The 19,658-nt window shown below is 41.7% G+C and overlaps 1 protein-coding gene across 1 annotated transcript in view; it reads right to left on the minus strand.

Moving 5' to 3' along the window:
* The window catches only part of LOC139751146 (uncharacterized), a 202,396-nt gene that overhangs the window by 175,149 nt on the left and 7,589 nt on the right, over window positions 1-19,658 (minus strand). Inside the window, exons 2-8 of the mRNA XM_071666245.1 lie at window positions 18,410-18,508; window positions 12,126-12,331; window positions 10,724-10,918; window positions 10,187-10,348; window positions 9,855-10,026; window positions 6,439-6,685; window positions 3,273-3,432 (exon numbers count right to left, since the gene is read on the minus strand). Coding sequence (XP_071522346.1) covers window positions 3,273-3,432; window positions 6,439-6,685; window positions 9,855-10,026; window positions 10,187-10,348; window positions 10,724-10,918; window positions 12,126-12,331; window positions 18,410-18,508 — 1,241 coding nt within the window. The remainder of the gene's footprint in view (window positions 1-3,272; window positions 3,433-6,438; window positions 6,686-9,854; window positions 10,027-10,186; window positions 10,349-10,723; window positions 10,919-12,125; window positions 12,332-18,409; window positions 18,509-19,658) is intronic.

Here is a 19,658-nt window from a genome sequence, read left to right on the forward strand (position 1 = left end):
GACTTTTGGATGTTAATGTGCTGAGAGGTGCAACTGGAGGGATGTCTGATCATTATCTTGTGGAGGCTAAGGTGAAGATTTGTATGGGTTTTCAGAAAAGAAGAGTGAATGTTGGGGTGAAGAGGGTGGTGAGAGTAAGTGAGCTTGGGAAGGAGACTTGTGTGAGGAAGTACCAGGAGAGACTGAGTACAGAATGGAAAAAGGTGCGAACAATGGAAGTAAGGGGAGTGGGGGAGGAATGGGATGTATTTAGGGAATCAGTGATGGATTGCGCAAAAGATGCTTGTGGCATGAGAAGAGTGGGAGGTGGGTTGATTAGAAAGGGTAGTGAGTGGTGGGATGAAGAAGTAAGATTATTAGTGAAAGAGAAGAGAGAGGCATTTGGACGATTTTTGCAGGGAAAAAATGCAATTGAGTGGGAGATGTACAAAAGAAAGAGACAGGAGGTCAAGAGAAAGGTGCAAGAGGTGAAAAAGAGTGCAAATGAGAGTTGGGGTGAGAGAGTATCATCAAATTTTAGGGAGAATAAAAAGATGTTCTGGAAGGAGGTATATAAAGTGCGTAAGACAAGGGAGCAAATGGAAACTTCAGTGAAGGGCGCAAATGGGGAGGTGATAACAAGTAGTGGTGATGTGAGAAGGAGATGGAGTGAGTATTTTGAAGGTTTGTTGAATGTGTTTGATGACAGAGTGGCAGATATAGGGTGTTTTGGTCAAGGTGGTGTGCAAAGTGAGAGGGTTAGGGAAAATGATTTGGTAAACAGAGAAGAGGTAGTAAAAGCTTTGCGGAAGATGAAAGCCGGGAAGGCAGCAGGTTTGGATGGTATTGCAGTGGAATTTATCAAAAAAGGGGGTGACTGTATTTTTGACTGGATGGTAAGGTTATTTAATGTATGTATGACTCATGATGAGGTGCCTGAGGATTGGCGGAATGCTTGCATAGTGCCACTGTACAAAGGCAAAGGGGATAAGAGTGAGTGCTCAAATTTCAGAGGTATAACTTTGTTGAGTATTCCTGGTAAATTATATGGGAGGGTATTGATTGAGAGGGTGAAGGCATGTACAGAGCATCAGATTGGGGAAGAGCAGTGTGGTTTCAGAAGTGGTAGAGGATGTGTGGACCAGGTGTTTGCTTTGAAGAATGTATGTGAGAAATACTTAGAAAAGCAAACGGATTTGTATGTAGCATCTATGGATCTGGAGAAGGCATATGATAGAGTTGATAGAGATGCTCTGTGGAAGGTATTAAGAATATATGGTGTGGGAGGCAAGTTGTTAGAAGCAGTGAAAAGTTTTTATCGAGGATGTAAGGCATGTGTACGTGTAGGAAGAGAGGAAAGTGATTGGTTCTCAGTGAATGTAGGTTTGCGGCAGGGGTGTGCGATGTCTCCATGGTTGTTTAATTTGTTTATGGATGGGGTTGTTAGGGAGGTGAATGCAAGAGTTTTGGAAAGAGGGGCAAGTATGAAGTCTGTTGTGGATGAGAGAGCTTGGGAAGTGAGTCAGTTGTTGTTCGCTGATGATACAGCACTGGTGGCTGATTCATGTGAGAAACTGCAGAAGCTGGTGACTGAGTTTGGTAAAGTGTGTGAAAGAAGAAAGTTAAGAGTAAATGTGAATAAGAGCAAGGTACAGTAGGGTTGTGGGTCAAGTCAATTGGGAGGTAAGTTTGAATGGAGAAAAACTGGAGGAAGTAAAGTGTTTTAGATATCTGGGAGTGGATCTGGCAGCGGATGGAACCATGGAAGCGGAAGTGGATCATAGGGTGGAGGAGGGGGTGAAAATCCTGGGAGCCTTGAAGAAAGTGTGGAAGTCGAGAACATTATCTCGGAAAGCAAAAATGGGTATGTTTGAAGGAATAGTGGTTCCAACAATGTTGTATGGTTGCGAGGCGTGGGCTATGGATAGAGTTGTGCGCAGGAGGATGGATGTGCTGGAAATGAGATGTTTGAGGACAATGTGTGGTGTGAGGTGGTTTGATCGAGTAAGTAACGTAAGGGTAAGAGAGATGTGTGGAAATAAAAAGAGCGTGGTTGAGAGAGCAGAAGAGGGTGTTTTGAAATGGTTTGGGCACATGGAGAGAATGAGTGAGGAAAGATTGACCAAGAGGATATATGTGTCGGAGGTGGAGGGATCGAGGAGAAGTGGGAGACCAAATTGGAGGTGGAAAGATGGAGTGAAAAAGATTTTGTGTGATCGGGGCCTGAACATGCAGGAGGGTGAAAGGAGGGCAAAGAATAGAGTGAATTGGATCGATGTGGTATGCCGGGGTTGACGTGCTGTCAGTGGATTGAATCAGGGCATGTGAAGCATCTGGAGTAAACCATGGAAAGCTGTGTAGGTATGTATATTTACGTGTGTGGACGTGTATGTATATACATGTGTATGGGGGTGGTTTGGGCCATTTCTTTCGTCTGTTTCCTTGCGCTACCTCACAAACGCGGGAGACAGCGACAAAGAAAAAAAAAAAAAAAAAAAGAAATGTCAGAGGTGGAAGGCACAAGGAGAAGCAGTACACCAAATTGGAGGTGGAATGATGGAGTAAAAAAGATTTTGAGCAATCAGGGCTGGAACACACAGGAGGGTGAGAGGTGTGCAAGGAATAGAGTGAGTTGGAATGATGTGTTATACCGGGGTCAATGTCAATGGACTGCCAGGCCATGCGAAACGTCTAGAGTAAACCATGGAAAGGTCTGTGAGGCCTGGATGTGGACAGGGAGCTGTGGTTTTGGTGCATTACATATGACAGCTAGAGACTGAGTGTGAACGAACATGGCCTTTTTTGTCTGTTTCCCTGGCACTACCTCGCTGAAGCAGGGGGTAGTGATGCTGTTTCCTGTGGAGGGGGTAGTGCCAGAATGGATGAAGGCAAGCAAATATGAATATGTTACATGTGCATATATGTATGTGTATGCACCGAAACCACAGCTCCCTATCCACATCCAGACCCACTTATATGAAGTGTACAACACTGCAGTATTCACAATATGATACATACAGAGGTATATACACTGAATCTATATCACCTGTCTCAGAGAAGGCTGCAACATATATTCCCTTTAATTCTTATGTCAAAAAGCCTGTCTTATGCAAGCACACATAGAAAAAAAATAATTTCAGTAGAACAGGTCTTTCTGCTGACACTTTATAATATGCAGTCTAGTAAAGATTCCATAAAACTAAAATTTTGAAAACATATACTGAGAATACTGACATAATGTATGCATGCACAAAATAATAAGTGACTGAGAGAGAAAAATATAGTATACACACAGCACAAGTGACAATGGCATCCACTGTTGGCTGATGGACATTTGCAAGAGATGATATCCAACTGGGTGATAACACTACAATATTTGACTTCATCAGATGACACTTAGCAGCAGCAGCAGAAGGTGAAGCAGAGTCTCGCAGAGCAGCAGAGTACACACTCCTTAAAAGAGTACAGCAAAAAAATTACTCTTAGGAATCCCTTTTCAAGATCTCCTAAACTCATTTCATGTAAATATGAACACTGCAGATGAACTTCTAAAATATTCAACAAAATTTGCTTTTATTTGTATACATTTTTTCTGCCTAACTTCTAGTTATGAGCTTCCCTGGTGTAGTGCACAGTGTTGCTATGTGTGCAGCACAAGCCTTCCTGAGTTAGAATGCTGGGCATGGCAATCAGTCCACAGTCAACCCAGATGTTTAGCTTCCTCCCCATGGGGTGCTCGATAAATGAGTAACTGGCTGCAAACCACACTAAATTGAGCACTTAGAACAATCAATCTCTCACTTCCTGGCTATCATAAACACTCAACACCTTCACAGGGAAAATAGCTCATCCGAATACAATTCCATCTCAACAAACACAGTACTCAATTATATGCAACAGAATTACACTCCTCCCACACAAACCACTTTATAACTAACCAACAAACTCCCAAGTAATATAAAAAGCTCATCCCTGCCTCATAATTCAGCAGCCTCTACTTACAGATTCCACTCCAACAACAATTATTACACAGATAAAACATACACACTGAAATAACCTGAGATGCACCACACAACTGACCTCCCAACTCAATCTTAAAATAAAAACACCTGACATACAACTGTCAGAAACCACACTTCCTAACATTCACGACTCACACTTTCCCATTTACTTTCTGGACATCCCCCATCAATACAATACAACACCAGAAACACAGTTTCATCATATCTCAAGGCCCTTCATGCCCACAATGTAACAATTATAAAAAACTCCAATCACTTACTACGCAATAGTATGCTACGCATACACATCATAGTGCTCTATGACTTGTGGTCCCTACCACAGCACAGCTTACCTTCCTGGGGCAGGAAGGTAAGCTAAGGTATATATGTATATATATATATATATACTTGCTGCCTTCATCCATTCCCGTCGCCACCCCACCACACATGATATAGCATCCCCCCTCCAGCGAGGAAGCGCCAGGAAAAGACAGAAAAGGCCACATTCGTTCACACTCAGTCTCTAGCTATCATGTGTAATGTACTAAAGCCACAGCTCCCTTTCCACATCCAGGCCCCAAAGACCTTTCAAAGGTTTACCCCAGATGTTTCATATGCCCTGGTACAGTCCAATGACAGCACATCGACCCTGGTATACCACATCATTTCGGTGCACTGCACATGACAGCTAGAGACTGAGTGCGAACAAATGTGGCCTTTGTTGTCTTTTCCTAGCATTAACTCACACCCACGCAGGGGGAGGGGGGTGCAATTTCATGTGTGGTGGGATGACGGCGGGAATGGATGAAGGCAGTATGTATGAATACGTACATGTGTATATATGTATATGTCTGTATGTATATGTATGTATACGTTAAAATGCATAGGTGCGTGTCTGGGTGTTTATGCATATACATGTGTATGTGGGTGGGTTGGACAATTCTTTCATCTGTTTCCTTGCGCTACCTTGCGCGGGAGACTGTAACAAAGTATAAAATAATATATATATATAATATATATGCATGTATATATATGTTATAAGGTTGCGTGGAGGAGGGTGGATGTGTTGGAAATGAGATGTTTGAGGACAATATGTGGTGTGAGGTGGTTTGATCGAGTAAGTAATGAAAGGGTAAGAGAGATGTAAGGTAATAAAGAGAATATGGTTGTGAGAGCAGAAGAGGGTGTACTGAAATGGTTTGGTCACAGGGAGAGAATGAGTGAGGAAAGATTGACAAAGAGGATGTATTGGTCAGAGGTGGAGGGAATGAGAAGTGAGAAACCAAATTGGAGGTGGAAGGATGGAGTGAAAAAGATTTTGAGTGATCGGGGCCTGAACATACAGAAGGGTGAAAGATATACAAGGAATAGAGTGAATTGGAACGATGTGGTATACCGGGGTCAATGTGCTGTCAGTGGATTGAACCAGGGCATGTGAAGTGTCTGGGTAAACCACAGAAAGTTTTGTGGGGCCTGGATGTGGAAAGAGAGTTGTGGTTTTGGTGCATTACACATGACAGCTACAGACTGTGTGAGAATGAATGTGGCCTTTGTTGTCTTTTCCTAGCGCTACCTCACACACGCGTGAGGGGGGAGATGGGGTGCTGTTTCATGTGTGGCAGGGTGGCGACGAAAATGGATGAAGGCAGCAAGTATGAGTATGTACATGTTTATATATGTATATGTCTGTGGTTTGATCGAGTAAGTAACGTAAGGGTAAGAGAGATGTGTGGAAATAAAAAGAGCGTGGTTGAGAGAGCAGAAGAGGGTGTTTTGAAATGGTTCGGGCACATGGAGAGAATGAATGAGGAAAGATTGACCAAGAGAATATATGTGTCGGAGGTGGAGGGAACGAGGAGAAGAGGGAGACTAAATTGGAGGTGGAAAGATGGAGTGAAAAAGATTTTGTGTGATCGGGGCCTGAACATGCAGGAGGGTGAAAGGAGGGCAAGGAATAGAGTGAATTGGAGCGATGTGGTATACCGGGGTTGATGTGCTGTCAGTGGATTGAATCAGGGCATGTGAAGCGTCTGGGGTAAACCATGGAAAGCTGTGTAGGTATGTATATTTGCGTGTGTGGACGTATGTATATACATGTGTATGGGGGTGGGTTGGGCCATTTCTTTCGTCTGTTTCCTTGCACTACCTCGCAAACGCGGGAGACAGCGACAAAGCAAAAAAAAAAAAAAAAAAAAATGTCTGTGTATGTATATGTATGTATATGTTGAAATGTATAGGTATGTACATATGTGTGTGTGTGTGTGTGTGTGTGTGTGGGCATTCATGTATATTCATGTGTATGTGGGTGGGTTGGGCTATTCTTTCGTCTGTTTCCTTGCGCTACCTCGCTAACATGGGAGGCAGCAACCAAGTAGAAAAAAATATAAATAATTATTGAAAAAGAATGCAATTATCAAAAGAGTCAATCATGAAAAGCAGTAGATGAAGTAAAACTAACTTGATTCGCTGATGATCAGGGCAGATCCTCCCAGTATTGACCTCTTTATGTAATTGTATCAGCATTTCCTTTGGCAAGTGTTTCAATTCTGACACTAAGTGAGGATAGGTCAAAGCTGCCTTAGATGTCACTCGTTGACTCATCTCTACACACAGTTGATCAAGGAGCCCATGTACTTTGATGGTGTGGTCAATCACAGATGTAGGTGATTGGACTGCAGTCTCTAAGTCCAGCTCATGGATACTCACTGTAAATGGAGGAATTAAGAATACTTACTGACCTGTGCTGACACAATGATCCTGATATCTGAAAGAATATATTTTCTAAAGTTCTCAATGTGAAAATAGTATTCAAATATCTAACTTGTCTATCACTGCAGCTGTCCTATATTCCATTATACACTCTGCAGGCAGATTTCCAAACATTCCAAAATTATTTCCATTATTTTGTACATAAGATTAAATAAAACATAATTTTCTAGATAAAATGATCTACAGAACATAGTGAAAATTATTTGTGTGAAGTGCACCCTTAAATGTGTGTCATTCCAATACCAGGTAAACAAGATATACAAGGAGTACCATCAGTCATATGTCGTGAGATATGTAGTATTTTAGAAAGCGTTTCTGACACAAACAAACATACCTAATAAGGATTTTCATCATTATCATCAATTTTCCAGTATGAGCTTCACAGGTTCACAAATTATCTCATATTGAAAGGGTGAAGATCTAGACAGGTTTCTCTGACATTTCTGAAGGGACTGACCAGTAATTGAATAAAAGAAGACAGAGGCATCTGGCTAAAACATGTGGATTGCCATTGCAAGAATTATTGGCTTTATGTTTCATTTCAAGGCAAATGTAAACAACTCAATGAATCTGTTCATATACACTACAACCATAGTGCAAAGAAAATCAAACAAAATACCATATATACACAATAGCAGCAGTTACTTGGTTAAATATCACGCTGTTCAAATACAGATGCCAAGAGAAACTGACACCAGTTTGGAAACCTAAATAATAATAATAATAGTAAATAGAAAATATCTCTGGGGATAGGGGAGAAAGAATACTTACCACGCATTCCCTGCATGTCGTAGAAGGCGACTAAAAGGGGAGGAAGCGGGGGAGCTGGAAATCCTCCCCTCTTGTTTTTTTTTTTAATTTTCCAAAAGAAGGAACAGAGAAGGTGGCCAGGTGAGGATATTCCCTCAAAGGCCCAGTCCTCTGTTCTTAACGCTACCTCGCTAATGCGGGAAATGGCGAATAGTTTGAAAGAAAAGAAAATAATAATAATGAGGGTATTGATTGAGGGGGTCAAGGAATGTACAGAGCATCAGACTGGGGAAGAGCTGTGTGGCTTCAGAAGTGGTAGAGGATGTGTGGATCAGGTGTTTGCTTTGAAGAATGTATGTGAGAAAAGCTTAGAAAAATAGTTGAATCTGTATGTAGCATTTATGGATCTGGAGATGGCATATGAGAGTTGATAGAGATGCTCTGTGGAAGGTATTTAGAGTATATGGTATGGGAGGTAAGTTGCTAGAAGCAGTGAAAAGTTTTTTCAAGGATGTAAGGCATGTGTACGAGTGGGGAGAGAGGAAAGTGACTGGTTCTCAGTGAATGTCGGTTTGTGGCAGGGGTGTGTGATGTCTCCATGGTTGTTTGATTTGTTTATGGATGGGGTTATTAGGGAGGTGAATGCAAGAGTGTTGGAGAGAGAGGCAAGTATGCAGTCTGTTCTGGATGAGAGGCCTTGGGAAGTGAGTCAGTTGTTATTCGCTGATGATAAAGCGCTGGTGGCTGATTCGGGTGAGAAACTGCAGAAGTTGGTGACTGAGTTTGGTAAAGTGTGTGAAAGAAGAAAGCTGAGAGTAAATGTGAATAAGAGCAAGGTTATTAGGTACAGTAGGGTTGAGGGACAAGTCAACTGGGAGGTAAGTTTGAGTGGAGAAAAACTGGGGAAGTGAAGTGTTTTCGATATCTGGGAGTGGATTTAGCAGCAGATGGAACCATGGAAGCAGAAGTGAGTCACAGGGTGACTAATAATAATAATAATAATAATAATAATAATAATAATAATAATAATAATAATCCCCTCTCTTTTTTCTTTTTTTTTCAAAAAGAAGGAACAGAGAGGGGGGCCAGGTGGGGGTGTTCCCTCAGGGGCCCAGTCCTCTGTTCTTGACGCTACCTCGCTAACGCGGGAAATGGCGAATAGTTTGAAAGAAAAGAAAATAATGATAATGATAATAATAATAATAATAATAATAATAATAATAATAATGGTAATAATAATGATTTAGAGGATGATATGTCAAAAGTGAAAGGAACAAAAAACAGGAAGCTGAGGATGAAGTGGGAGGCTGAAGTGAAAAAAGGTTTTGAGTGAAAGGGTTTGAACATGCAGGAAAGTGTCAGGCTTACAAGAAATAAGAGAGAATTGGAGTGATGTGGTATACAGGGGTAAATGTGCTGTCAATGGGTTGATCCTAGGTATACAAAGCAGCCATATGAAACCAAAGTAAGGTCTGTAGGGTCTGGTTTTGGATAGGGGTTCTGGTTTCAGTGCATCATACATGACAGCTGATTAGTGAGTGAGAACCAAAAAGGCTATTCTTCATCTGTTCTTGGCACTATCTTGTTCATGCAAGGAAAAGTGAATGATTCTAAAAAATATTTTCTTATTATCATAATCATATTGGCATTATCTTGCTAATGCAGGAAACATCAATCAAGTATGAAAGAAATATTATCATTAACATAACACAGTTCAATATGAATAATAACATGCACTCAGGGAATAAACATGCAGGAGAGTGAAAGGTATGCACAGGATAGAATACATTGTAACAATATGGTATACAGAGGTTGATACGCATTTAATGGACTGAACCAGGACATGTGAAGTGGACAGGGGGACACCATGGAAAGATCTCTGAGATAGGAGACTGTGGTTTCGGTGCAATACACATACAGTTGGAGAATGGATGTGAGCGAATGTGGCCTATCCTTATCTGTTCTTGATGCTACTTCACTTAGATGTGAAACGCTGAAAAAGAACGAAAGAAAAAATACAGACAAAACAGCACAATACTCATGCACTCTGTGGGTAGTATACAGTGAAAAGTAAACAACTTTTATTCATAACCATCATTAACTAAATGCATCCACTGGATATCTAAACCAAGAATCAGGCATTCATCAAAAAAATAGTAGTATACATTTGCTGGATTACTCAACATTTTTCCTGTTCTATAGTCTTGCTGGATTACCAGTTTCCTTTTTCTACAGCCTTCCTCATATACAGCTCAAAGTTGGTGAGCTAGGAACCTACAATCTTGACATGTTATATGTAAAAACTCAAGTAACTTAGGTGCCCTGTGATCTTTGGCATCACTGTTGTATTCTCACCTCCATACTCATTTAAGCGGATGTTGTTGGGTTGGATGTCTATGAGACTAAGATTTAGGTTGGAAATGAAGACAGCTACATCAGGATGTGACACGTTCTGGTAGCACATCACCTTGTTTAGAGTAACCTCCCCATAGGCTTCAGTCTCGTACTGATGATGACACTCCCACAGCTAAAAAATTTCAAGAGGTATGAGGTTCGCAATGTACTGAGTATTCTTACATGGATATAATCAAACTTTCATCAGAATTACCATAAATACAATCATCTTAATGCTATTTCAAAAAGTTTAATGCACCAAAGAAAACTTGAAATTCTTCTATAGGGATTACTGCTTTTGTAGTGAGGCTTGAAAGTGCACTTGTATGTAGGAAGTGTCCATTCCTGTTGCTGCTGTGGCATGAGGTCAGGTCTCGGGTCCTTACAACCTCATATCCTCCAGGCCACATTTTGTCCAGATGGTAGTCTGTCTTACACTGGCCAAAGTGGTCACTCTGAGACAAGATGGATATAATAGATAATAACAGAGATGGATATAATAGATAATAACAGAGATTCTAATAGAGAGAGAGTGATAGAGATAATTAGAAGAAATAAGAAATGTAGGACTGGCCAGAATTATGTATAAAAGAAATGTAGGACTGGCCAGAATTATGTATAAACACAAAATGGGCAGTATAAGCAGAAGAACAACAAAAGTGCAGGTTTCATTTATAAAAAAAAAAACTTGGTGGCTCATACTATTTACTATTCTACATGATAAACACATCAAAATCCCAAGAAGCATTATAATAGTATTTAAAACATCAGATGAAGGTGTACAGGTACAAGGATATTACATAAAGAGTGGGTCACATACTAAATCCTACCTCTGTTAAAGTCAAACGCTGGCCTTCTAGCATGGGTTCTACGTTCAACACAGAAGATATAATGCTGCGTGCCAAGGAATGAATATGGGCAATGTGCTGGGAAGCAGGGTCAGGGTCAAGCCCTTCACGACCACATACAGCATGAATTGATCCAGCACTCACCACTACCCATGTGTCCACTACACTCACCTCATCCTGTTAAAAATGACAAGCTCATAATTACCAAAGTATTTTACAGTTTAACAATGGCACAACCAACACAGGGCAAAAATATATATATATATATATATATATATATATATATATATATATATATATATATATATATATATATATATATATATATATATCCCTGGGGATAGGGGAGAAAGAATACTTCCCACGTATTCCCTGCGTGTCGTAGAAGGCGACTAAAAGGGGAGGGAGCGGGTGGCTGGAAATCCTCCCCTCTCATTTTTTTTTGATTTTCCAAAACAAGGAACAGAGAAGGGGGCCAGGTGAGGATTTTCCCTCTAAGGCCCAGTCCTCTGTTCTTAACGCTACCTCGCAAACGCGGGAAATGGCGAATAGTATGAAAAAAAAAAAAAAAAAAAAAATATATATATATATATATATTTATTTATTTATTTATTTATTTATTTATCTATTTTGCTTTGTCGCTGTCTCCCGTGTTTGCGAGGTAGCGCAAGGAAACAGACGAAAGAAATGGCCCAACCCACCCCCATACACATGTATATACATACACGTCCACACACGCAAATATACATACCTATACATCTCAATGTGCACATATATATACACACACAGACACATACACATATACCCATGCACACAATTCACACTGCCTTTATTCATTCCCATCGCCACCTCGCCACCCATGGAATACCATCCCCCTCCCCCCTCATGTGTGCGAGGTAGCGCTAGGAAAAGACAACAAAGGCCCCATTCGTTCACACTCAGTCTCTAGCTGTCATGCAATAATGCCCGAAACCACAGCTCCCTTTCCACAACCAGGCCCCACACAACTTTCCATGGTTTACCCCAGAGGCTTCACATGCCCTGATTCAATCCACTGACAGCACGTCAACCCCGGTATACCACATCGATCCAATTCACTCTATTCCTTGCCCTTCTTTCACCCTCCTGCATGTTCAGGCCCCGATCACTCAAAATCTTTTTCACTCCATCTTTCCACCTCCAATTTGGTCTCCCATTTCTCGTTCCCTCCACCTCCGACACATATATCCTCTTGGTCATTCTTTCCTCACTCATTATATATTCTTTCTCCCCTATCCTAGGGATATATATATATATATATATATATATATATATATATATATATATAGCGTTAGGAGATTAAAGCACATGTAACAGTGAGTCTACCTTGAGTTATCACACTCACCGCCTGCCAGTCGCTGAATAAGATGTTCCTCAGTGTCACCTTCACGCGGCACTTGGACTCTCGAGTGAGGGAAGCATAGCCCTCAAGTGTTACCCTCCTGCTGGACTTCTGTGGCTTGAGGTTGTCTGAATCCAATCTCAGGTCCCACCATCCCTGGAGAGTGTAGTTGGAAATCTGGCCAAGAGGCAGATGGGACACCCCAGATCCTACAAAGGTATGTTTTAAGAATGACTACAATGACATAATGAAACCTACGTAGACACTTTGTAAAATAAGATGAATAACAGTTTAATATTTGGTCCATTCTGTCATATCAGCAGGAAAGATGCTGTTTAATAGCTCTACTGAATCGTACTTAGTACACTTTTATGTATGACTGACATTTTGTTGCCGAGATAAGTAATTGTATGATGTAGCTGATGTGTGCCGTTATGTCTATGCTTATTAAACTAAAATGCAAAAATGGAGCTATACAGCAAGAATGCCCATATTCACCCCCACAATACATTATATCATCCTTAAGCAACCTTTTGCCTTCGAACATGCTAAACGTAATTGAAATTTATTATTACTTCCGGCTGAATATTGTGTAGACGAAAATGTCTTTCAGGGATGTCTTTGTAAATTCATATCAAGAAATCAGATATTTTCTTATTCAAAATAAACCCAGCCAAAAATGAATCTTATCTGATGTTTCTATCTTCAGGCATTATGTCCATATTTCAGGATATCACACTGCCACGCGCTAACCCTAAACTCTTGGCAGCTGGCTAACGTGCTGAGATATGGGGTGTCCCCAGTTGAGGAGTGCCATAGTTCCGGTACCCCTCGCTGGGTACTTTGTGATAAGCTCACTCATACCCAAGGTCGCGCCCTGCTCAGTGGTCAAGGTCAACATGCTCTTTACCAAGAGCACCTCAGTAACCCGCTGAGCGACGCGCATCTGTTGTGCATGAGAGAAAACAACACAGATTGGTTAGTTGTTTGGGCTTGAGGCTTATCAGCTGAAAGGGTCATTAAGACCGTCAACGTAAGCTAATTCCACCAACCGAAAAATCTTGCACACCTTCTTCGGGTGTTCATTCTAAGACCATACACTCACTGTGCAAGTGGCCCATCAAACAAAACCAAACATGCGCCTCCCTGCAGTTCCCGGCGTTAAAAAGGACGACTTGCACATTTTGCGCTACAATTCACAAATTTTAACTCAAGAAATAACTTTCAATAAATTAAACAATTTGCTCTTAATCCAAGTTCTATCGTGTGTAGCTACAAATGGGAAATACGTACATGCAGTTAACGTACTGGAGCAGTACATAAAAAAAAAAATTCTTGGATACCCCCTAAAAGAAAATTGTCACGTTGATCCCTGTCAGAAATTCCAATTCATAAAACTACTTAAATTTAGCTAAACGACGGAACAACTAGAGTTTCTAAACGTCCACCGCGACGCCCACTTTATGTTGGAGAAAAATTTGTGACCCATGGACGGCAACAATTCTAATGCTGCCACTATACTTCCCTCACTACAGGTCAATTTTCTCGTACTGCCAATTAATTTTCAATGCTTTCATACCCTTATTACTCTCACCATGCACCAGTTATAACGCCTTAAGGTGAAAAAATTTATATAAAATTTCAATATGACTGAAATATTCCACTCGTAATCAAATCTAGTGTTGTTCACGTCTTATAATATAGAGGTCATCGGGAATTAATGGGGATGGGGTCTGTTACTACGCACGCTGTCAACGGTTTGTTGCTGGGAGGAAAGAGAAGCGACTCTAACCAAGCCACCTTTGGTTCTACCTCCGTGTGTACACCCCAGAGAAGGGACTCTAGCCAAGCCACCTTTGGTTCTACCTCCGTGTGTATACCCCAGAAGAAGTCTCGTTTATCTCAACACCTGTTTTTCTCGGCTAAATATATTGTGGTGTTTGTGTAAGCGCCACTTGTCATATTGTTTTCGCTCCTGAGTTGTTCGAACGGTGGGCCAGCTTTGTCTCGGGGTTGGTATGAAACACATTGTGTCTTATTGCTACTTGGAACATTTTAGCTGATAGAGTTGTTTAACTGCTGCTTGGCACAACATTGGAAGAGAAATGTGTTAAGCACAATAGATGAAGAGATATTAGAGAAGCACAATAGCTGGAGACGTGAATGAAACACAACAGATGGAGATACATGCATGAAGCACAACAGGTGAAGAAACGTGCATGGAGTGCAACAGGTGAAGGAACGCGCGTAAAGCAAAACAGATAGAGATGTACGTGAAACAAAACAGAAGCAGAGACGTACTTGAAGCATAACAGATGAAGAACACATTAAAAGGCGTGCGTGAAGCACAAAAGATGAAAGCACGATAAATGTCGAAATAATTTCCTCGTTAACTCCAACTTGGCCGTGATATCTCATTGGAATAGACACGAAATAAGGTTAGGTTTAATGCCTCAATGACCCAGTTTCTACCAATCTCTCTATCCAAAACTCCTTACAACTCCCCCCCCCCCTCTCTCTCTCTCTCTCTCGACGATTCTGTAATGCCATCTCTTCACTCTATGAGCATACTTGGTATTACTGTTATATCCACCTTTTAGCATTGTTTTATTTTTGACGGGTCCACCTTAACGACTCCAACGAGACGTCTTTTGATGGCGACATGCTCAAGAGACAGGTGAGAGGCTCAGCAGCTCAGGAGATGGGTATAAAATTCATCAGCGAAAGCTTTAAACTAGAAACACACACCAGGCGTGGATCACAACAGATCAAGAGACGGAAGAACCATTGGGAGACAAAGCCGGTAAAGAGCCAGCATAATATTACACAAAGACATGGCTCTGATGCCCAAACCAAAATACGTAGAGATGTTCCTGAAACGTAAGAGATTATAGAGACACGAGAGTGATGAACAACAAGCAGACTTGCAAACACATGAAATAAACGGAAGTAAAATACAAGAGACGGGTGCGAAAAACAAAAAAGAAGACGTTCTCGGGATCAAGTTGCACCACTGGCATAATATAAATTGACTGTAATTTAATAACATTGGTGCGCCAGAGGAGCCAAGATCACAGTAAGGCCGCCCATATTACCTAAACAAGCGCTGGGTGCTGTCCTGCAGGGCGAGGCAGGTCTCGTGCCCTGACGAGGACTCTAGTGACAGCTGACACTAGCCCCACCTGCCCTGACGAGGCGTGGGTCCACCTCTGCTGACAGCTGAGCCAGCACAAGCGCTGTCCTCCCCCTGCTGACCTACCAGATACAGTCAGCAGTGACCAGGACACACACACACGGGATGCAGTGGTCGAGGCGCGGGGCCACCTTTGCTGACAGCTGAGCCAGCACAAGCGCTGCCCTCCCTGCCTACCTTCTTCCGAAGCCTCTAAGCAGTTTTACATATTTCTTAGTTTGTATAACTTCATTAGAATTAGAACTGGCCCTCAGATACATTAAAATAATGCTCAGAGCTGATAAGGCTGGATTCGACAATTCTGCGTGAACACAACTGCTCGATTGAAATACGATGGTGGCTCAAATCAGTACTATAGTCAAGGTCCCTTACGTGTACGATATATCTTCCCGTCTCTGCCACGTATATTGTCCTAACAATATAGATGTATAACTGATATATATATATATATATATATATATATATATATATATATATATATATATATATATTTCTCTCTTGTGTCTCCCCTAATGTTGTGATTATTACACGAAAGTGCACTTGGGAACTATCGTATTTCATTTTTCCCCGTGGACTCAAAGGAATATATATATAAATATATATATATATATATATATATATATATATATATATATATATATATATATATATATATATATAATCAATTTACCATTACGCGCCAAGAGACAAACCCGGGCTATCGAGAATGGTAGGAGGACAACATACCACTGGATCACCGATGGTCTATAACCTAGTCCTTCCTAAGCTGCTATAAATGCTGCTCTAGGATCCCCGCCCACACTCTGAGTCATTAGGGCGAGCAGGCCGCCCACACCCTGGTCCCGGGCATGCTGCAAATCGACTAGGCATCTCGGTAATGTCTATGTATCAGAATACATAATGTTCACATGTAAATAGATCTTAAAAACTTAACAATTGCGCGCTCGAGAATCGAATCCAGGTTGCCAAGAACGGTCGGTAGACAGGGTACCACTGGACTAGCGATGGGATTAAATGTATGGTTCCTAAACTGCTATAAGTACAGTTCAACGATCCCGCCCACTCATTCTGGGTCAGTGGGTGATGGTGACCAGCGAGTGGGAGATCTCCAGCAAGGGTCAGGCACTAAGGGGTCAGGTCGCCGACTGGGGTCATGCACTAGGGGGTCAGGTAAGCCGCCTGGGGGTCACTCCGTCATACACTACCAGGTTCGAAGTTACTGGTGGCCAATTCTTGGTCCCTCGAGACGCGAGAAAAAAATTAATTCTTGTGACCACTTCAGAACATCGTGTCAGTAAGCATAAAGTGCAGACACATTTACGAAATAAATCTGACTGGAAATCTATTACGAATGTTTACGACGCAATTTCGCCCCAAAATAGGATTAGCGCGTAGCGTTCACAGCACGAAAGTTTAGTTACAGAGAACGAGTCGAGTGAGTTACGTGATGCATAGTGTTATGTGTGAGATGGATAGATTGTATATTTGTGGACTGAGTGCCAGCAGCCCACATGCGGGTGAGGCACAGAGACAGAAAAAAAAAAGACAGCTACAAGATCCAAAGGAGTTACATAGTTCCACAGACACATAGACCACAGGCGAGGTGGTCTGGCCTTAACACTACTAAAAAAAACAATGCATTCCCCTTAAAGCAGTAGAAGAAAAGGGTAGCAAAGCAATGGCTCTCACCCCATCTTCCACTACATCCAGCAATACGCCGGACGGGAAACAGGCAGAAAAAATTACCATCCACGATTATTATGCCTGAAGGAAACTTTTTATGGGAAAGTCAGTCGGCAGAAGGAACGTGAACGCATCCTATCCCCAACAAGACATGCATCCCTTCACTTATCGTTACAAAGACAACAGTCGATGAGGATAAACTTTGAGCTGCTCCAGTCTTGCCACTTGCAATACCTACACTACTTCTGAGGTGGAAGGATGATGAAATCATTCTGTCATGCCCCTTTAAAGCGAGAGAGAGAGAGAGAGAGAGAGAGAGAGAGAGAGAGAGAGAGAGAGAGGACTATTAGGTCCCTAATGAGGAAGGACGGGAAGTCGGGGAGACATATGAACTTGACCCTCACAGCTGATGGTGGGGGTTGGGCGCAAGGCTGATACTGGTGGAGGGAGCAACGATGTGGGGGGGGGGGGGAGGGGGAGTCACCCGGACCATACTGGTGGAACCACTCTGTAGAAGGCGTCCTGCAGAGCTGAATCTGGGGGGAGGGGGAGGTCTTAGAACTGCATGGTACCATCGTGAGCCGTAGTGCATGGAGGATGATGGTGAGGGTGTTGGAGGAACCATGGAGGGTGGCGGATGAAGGTAAGAACGGAAGGGCACTAGTACTACGTCAGTTAACGCTAGGATCTCCTTCAGGAGCGACGTCAGGGATATACAACAATACATTACTGATAAATTCTTGGCAACTGCTGAAGGGATGTAATAATACATGCGGGCTGTATTGCCAGAACACATTCGTCATTCCTGACGATAATAAGAACGCAGTGTTTATATTACCGACGAGTCCGCACCGGTGGGTTCAAGCTTATTTTGTTGGCTAGTTTATTCTCCGCATTATTTACTGTCCCTTCCTTCACCTTGGGGTACGTTGAGGTGCGCAACGGGAGGGGGGTGAACCCCAAGTTGTGGGTAAGTGAGATTAACTGGTTTGACTGCTCTAACCCGACACTTTCCCTGCGCTTCACGATGACGCTGAGAGCGGGGCTCACCAATTGGCTACCTCTGGCCATAATGCATTCAAAACCGATCATTTCGTTCAGCATCGTTGCTATTTCTTTGGTTAACGATATCTTCACAAACTTCTAATTTATATGAAACGTTGATAAATCCAGTGATGCGGTAAAAACAAGAAATATAGTGGTCGGCAAAATAATCAACGCTTACAAAGAATCGCTACATCAGAGAAGTCCAATGAAGTGTATCTTCTTACAATGATACTAACTGGAATATAAACAAAATGTACTCGAAAGGAAAACACTCAAGAGAGAAATGAAAATGATACAAAATAAAAGATTGTGTCTGCACGACATAGGAAAGAAACAAAAGCCAAGGTGTCAACAGAAGACTTACCATCACAGGCGGGTGGATCATTGACACAGATGTTGCCTCCTTGTCTCCCTCCCTCACCAATGCTCGGCAAGGCTTCGCCACCAGTCGGCTCCGACGGCGCTGCAACCACAAAGAAAAAACACATTACCAAATATGTTCATAATGGGTCTATATTTTTTCTCCTCCTGCTGTCTCCTTAACACGTGATACTTTTATTCACAAAACACAAATAGTGAATATGTATGGACGGCCAATATATAATGGACGAAACAATACATAATGGAAGGAGTAAAAGTGGGAAAAGAATTGGACAGTGATGTTGATACTATGTAATCCTCCAAATAACTTTAGAGAAACAGGTTAGATATACAAAGAAAACATTGAAGGAACTATCGTAATGGCACAGCAGACACCAACTCCCCTAACGATGGCAGGTTTCAATCAAAAATATAGACGGGAAGACTCCAGATTCTCATGGAGTTTAAAGAGTCATAGAAACACAAGTCTGTTATAATGTACACAAGAAAATATCCTGAATCACCATTTCACTGAGAGCACTAAAAATGAGAGGGCTAATAGACCATCATTTACATCTTATCTTTACACGTAGTAGCAGAGTGTCGAGAATATCATATGATAAAGTGTTGTGATGTATTGTAGGGGAGATATAAGCGGCATTTGGGGAAGTATTTGAGAACAAAGAATGAGTATGTACGAAGATGAGAAAGGAGACACAAAGAACCTTTGACAAGAAAATCATTGACATGAGATAATCCAAAACTTTTCCATAAAATCGTGAGCAATAAACTTGCCCTAAGAGAACAGCTAAATAAGGCAAAGGGATTCAGAGGAAAGATGAAACATGAGAGGAGCTGAATGACAAGTTCAAAAGGGGTTTTCAGTGAGAAAACATGATACCCTGAACACCAGCGATATGGAATATGATAAGGGGTCTTGGAAAGCATCAAAGTCTCTGGGAAGACATAGTGAAACTGGTTTTGAGCCCTGACCCGTATATATAAAGTATCTCTGTATATATAACAGTACAGATACGCCGCCGCTTGCAATATTATTCAAGATGTTTCTGTGGGGAAGGCAAAGTGCCGAGAGAGTGGAAGAGGGCAAATATCGCATCTATCTTTAGAAATGAGGATTAAAATGTGCAGAACTACAGACGAGTCTCTCTGGTGAGTGTTGTTTGTAAAATATTGGTAACGATAACCGGAAAGAAAATAGACGATTACTTGCAACGGAGAAACTAGCAAGAGAC

This window comes from Panulirus ornatus, chromosome 11, assembly GCF_036320965.1.
Source record: "Panulirus ornatus isolate Po-2019 chromosome 11, ASM3632096v1, whole genome shotgun sequence".
Classification (NCBI taxonomy): Eukaryota; Metazoa; Arthropoda; class Malacostraca; order Decapoda; family Palinuridae; genus Panulirus; species Panulirus ornatus.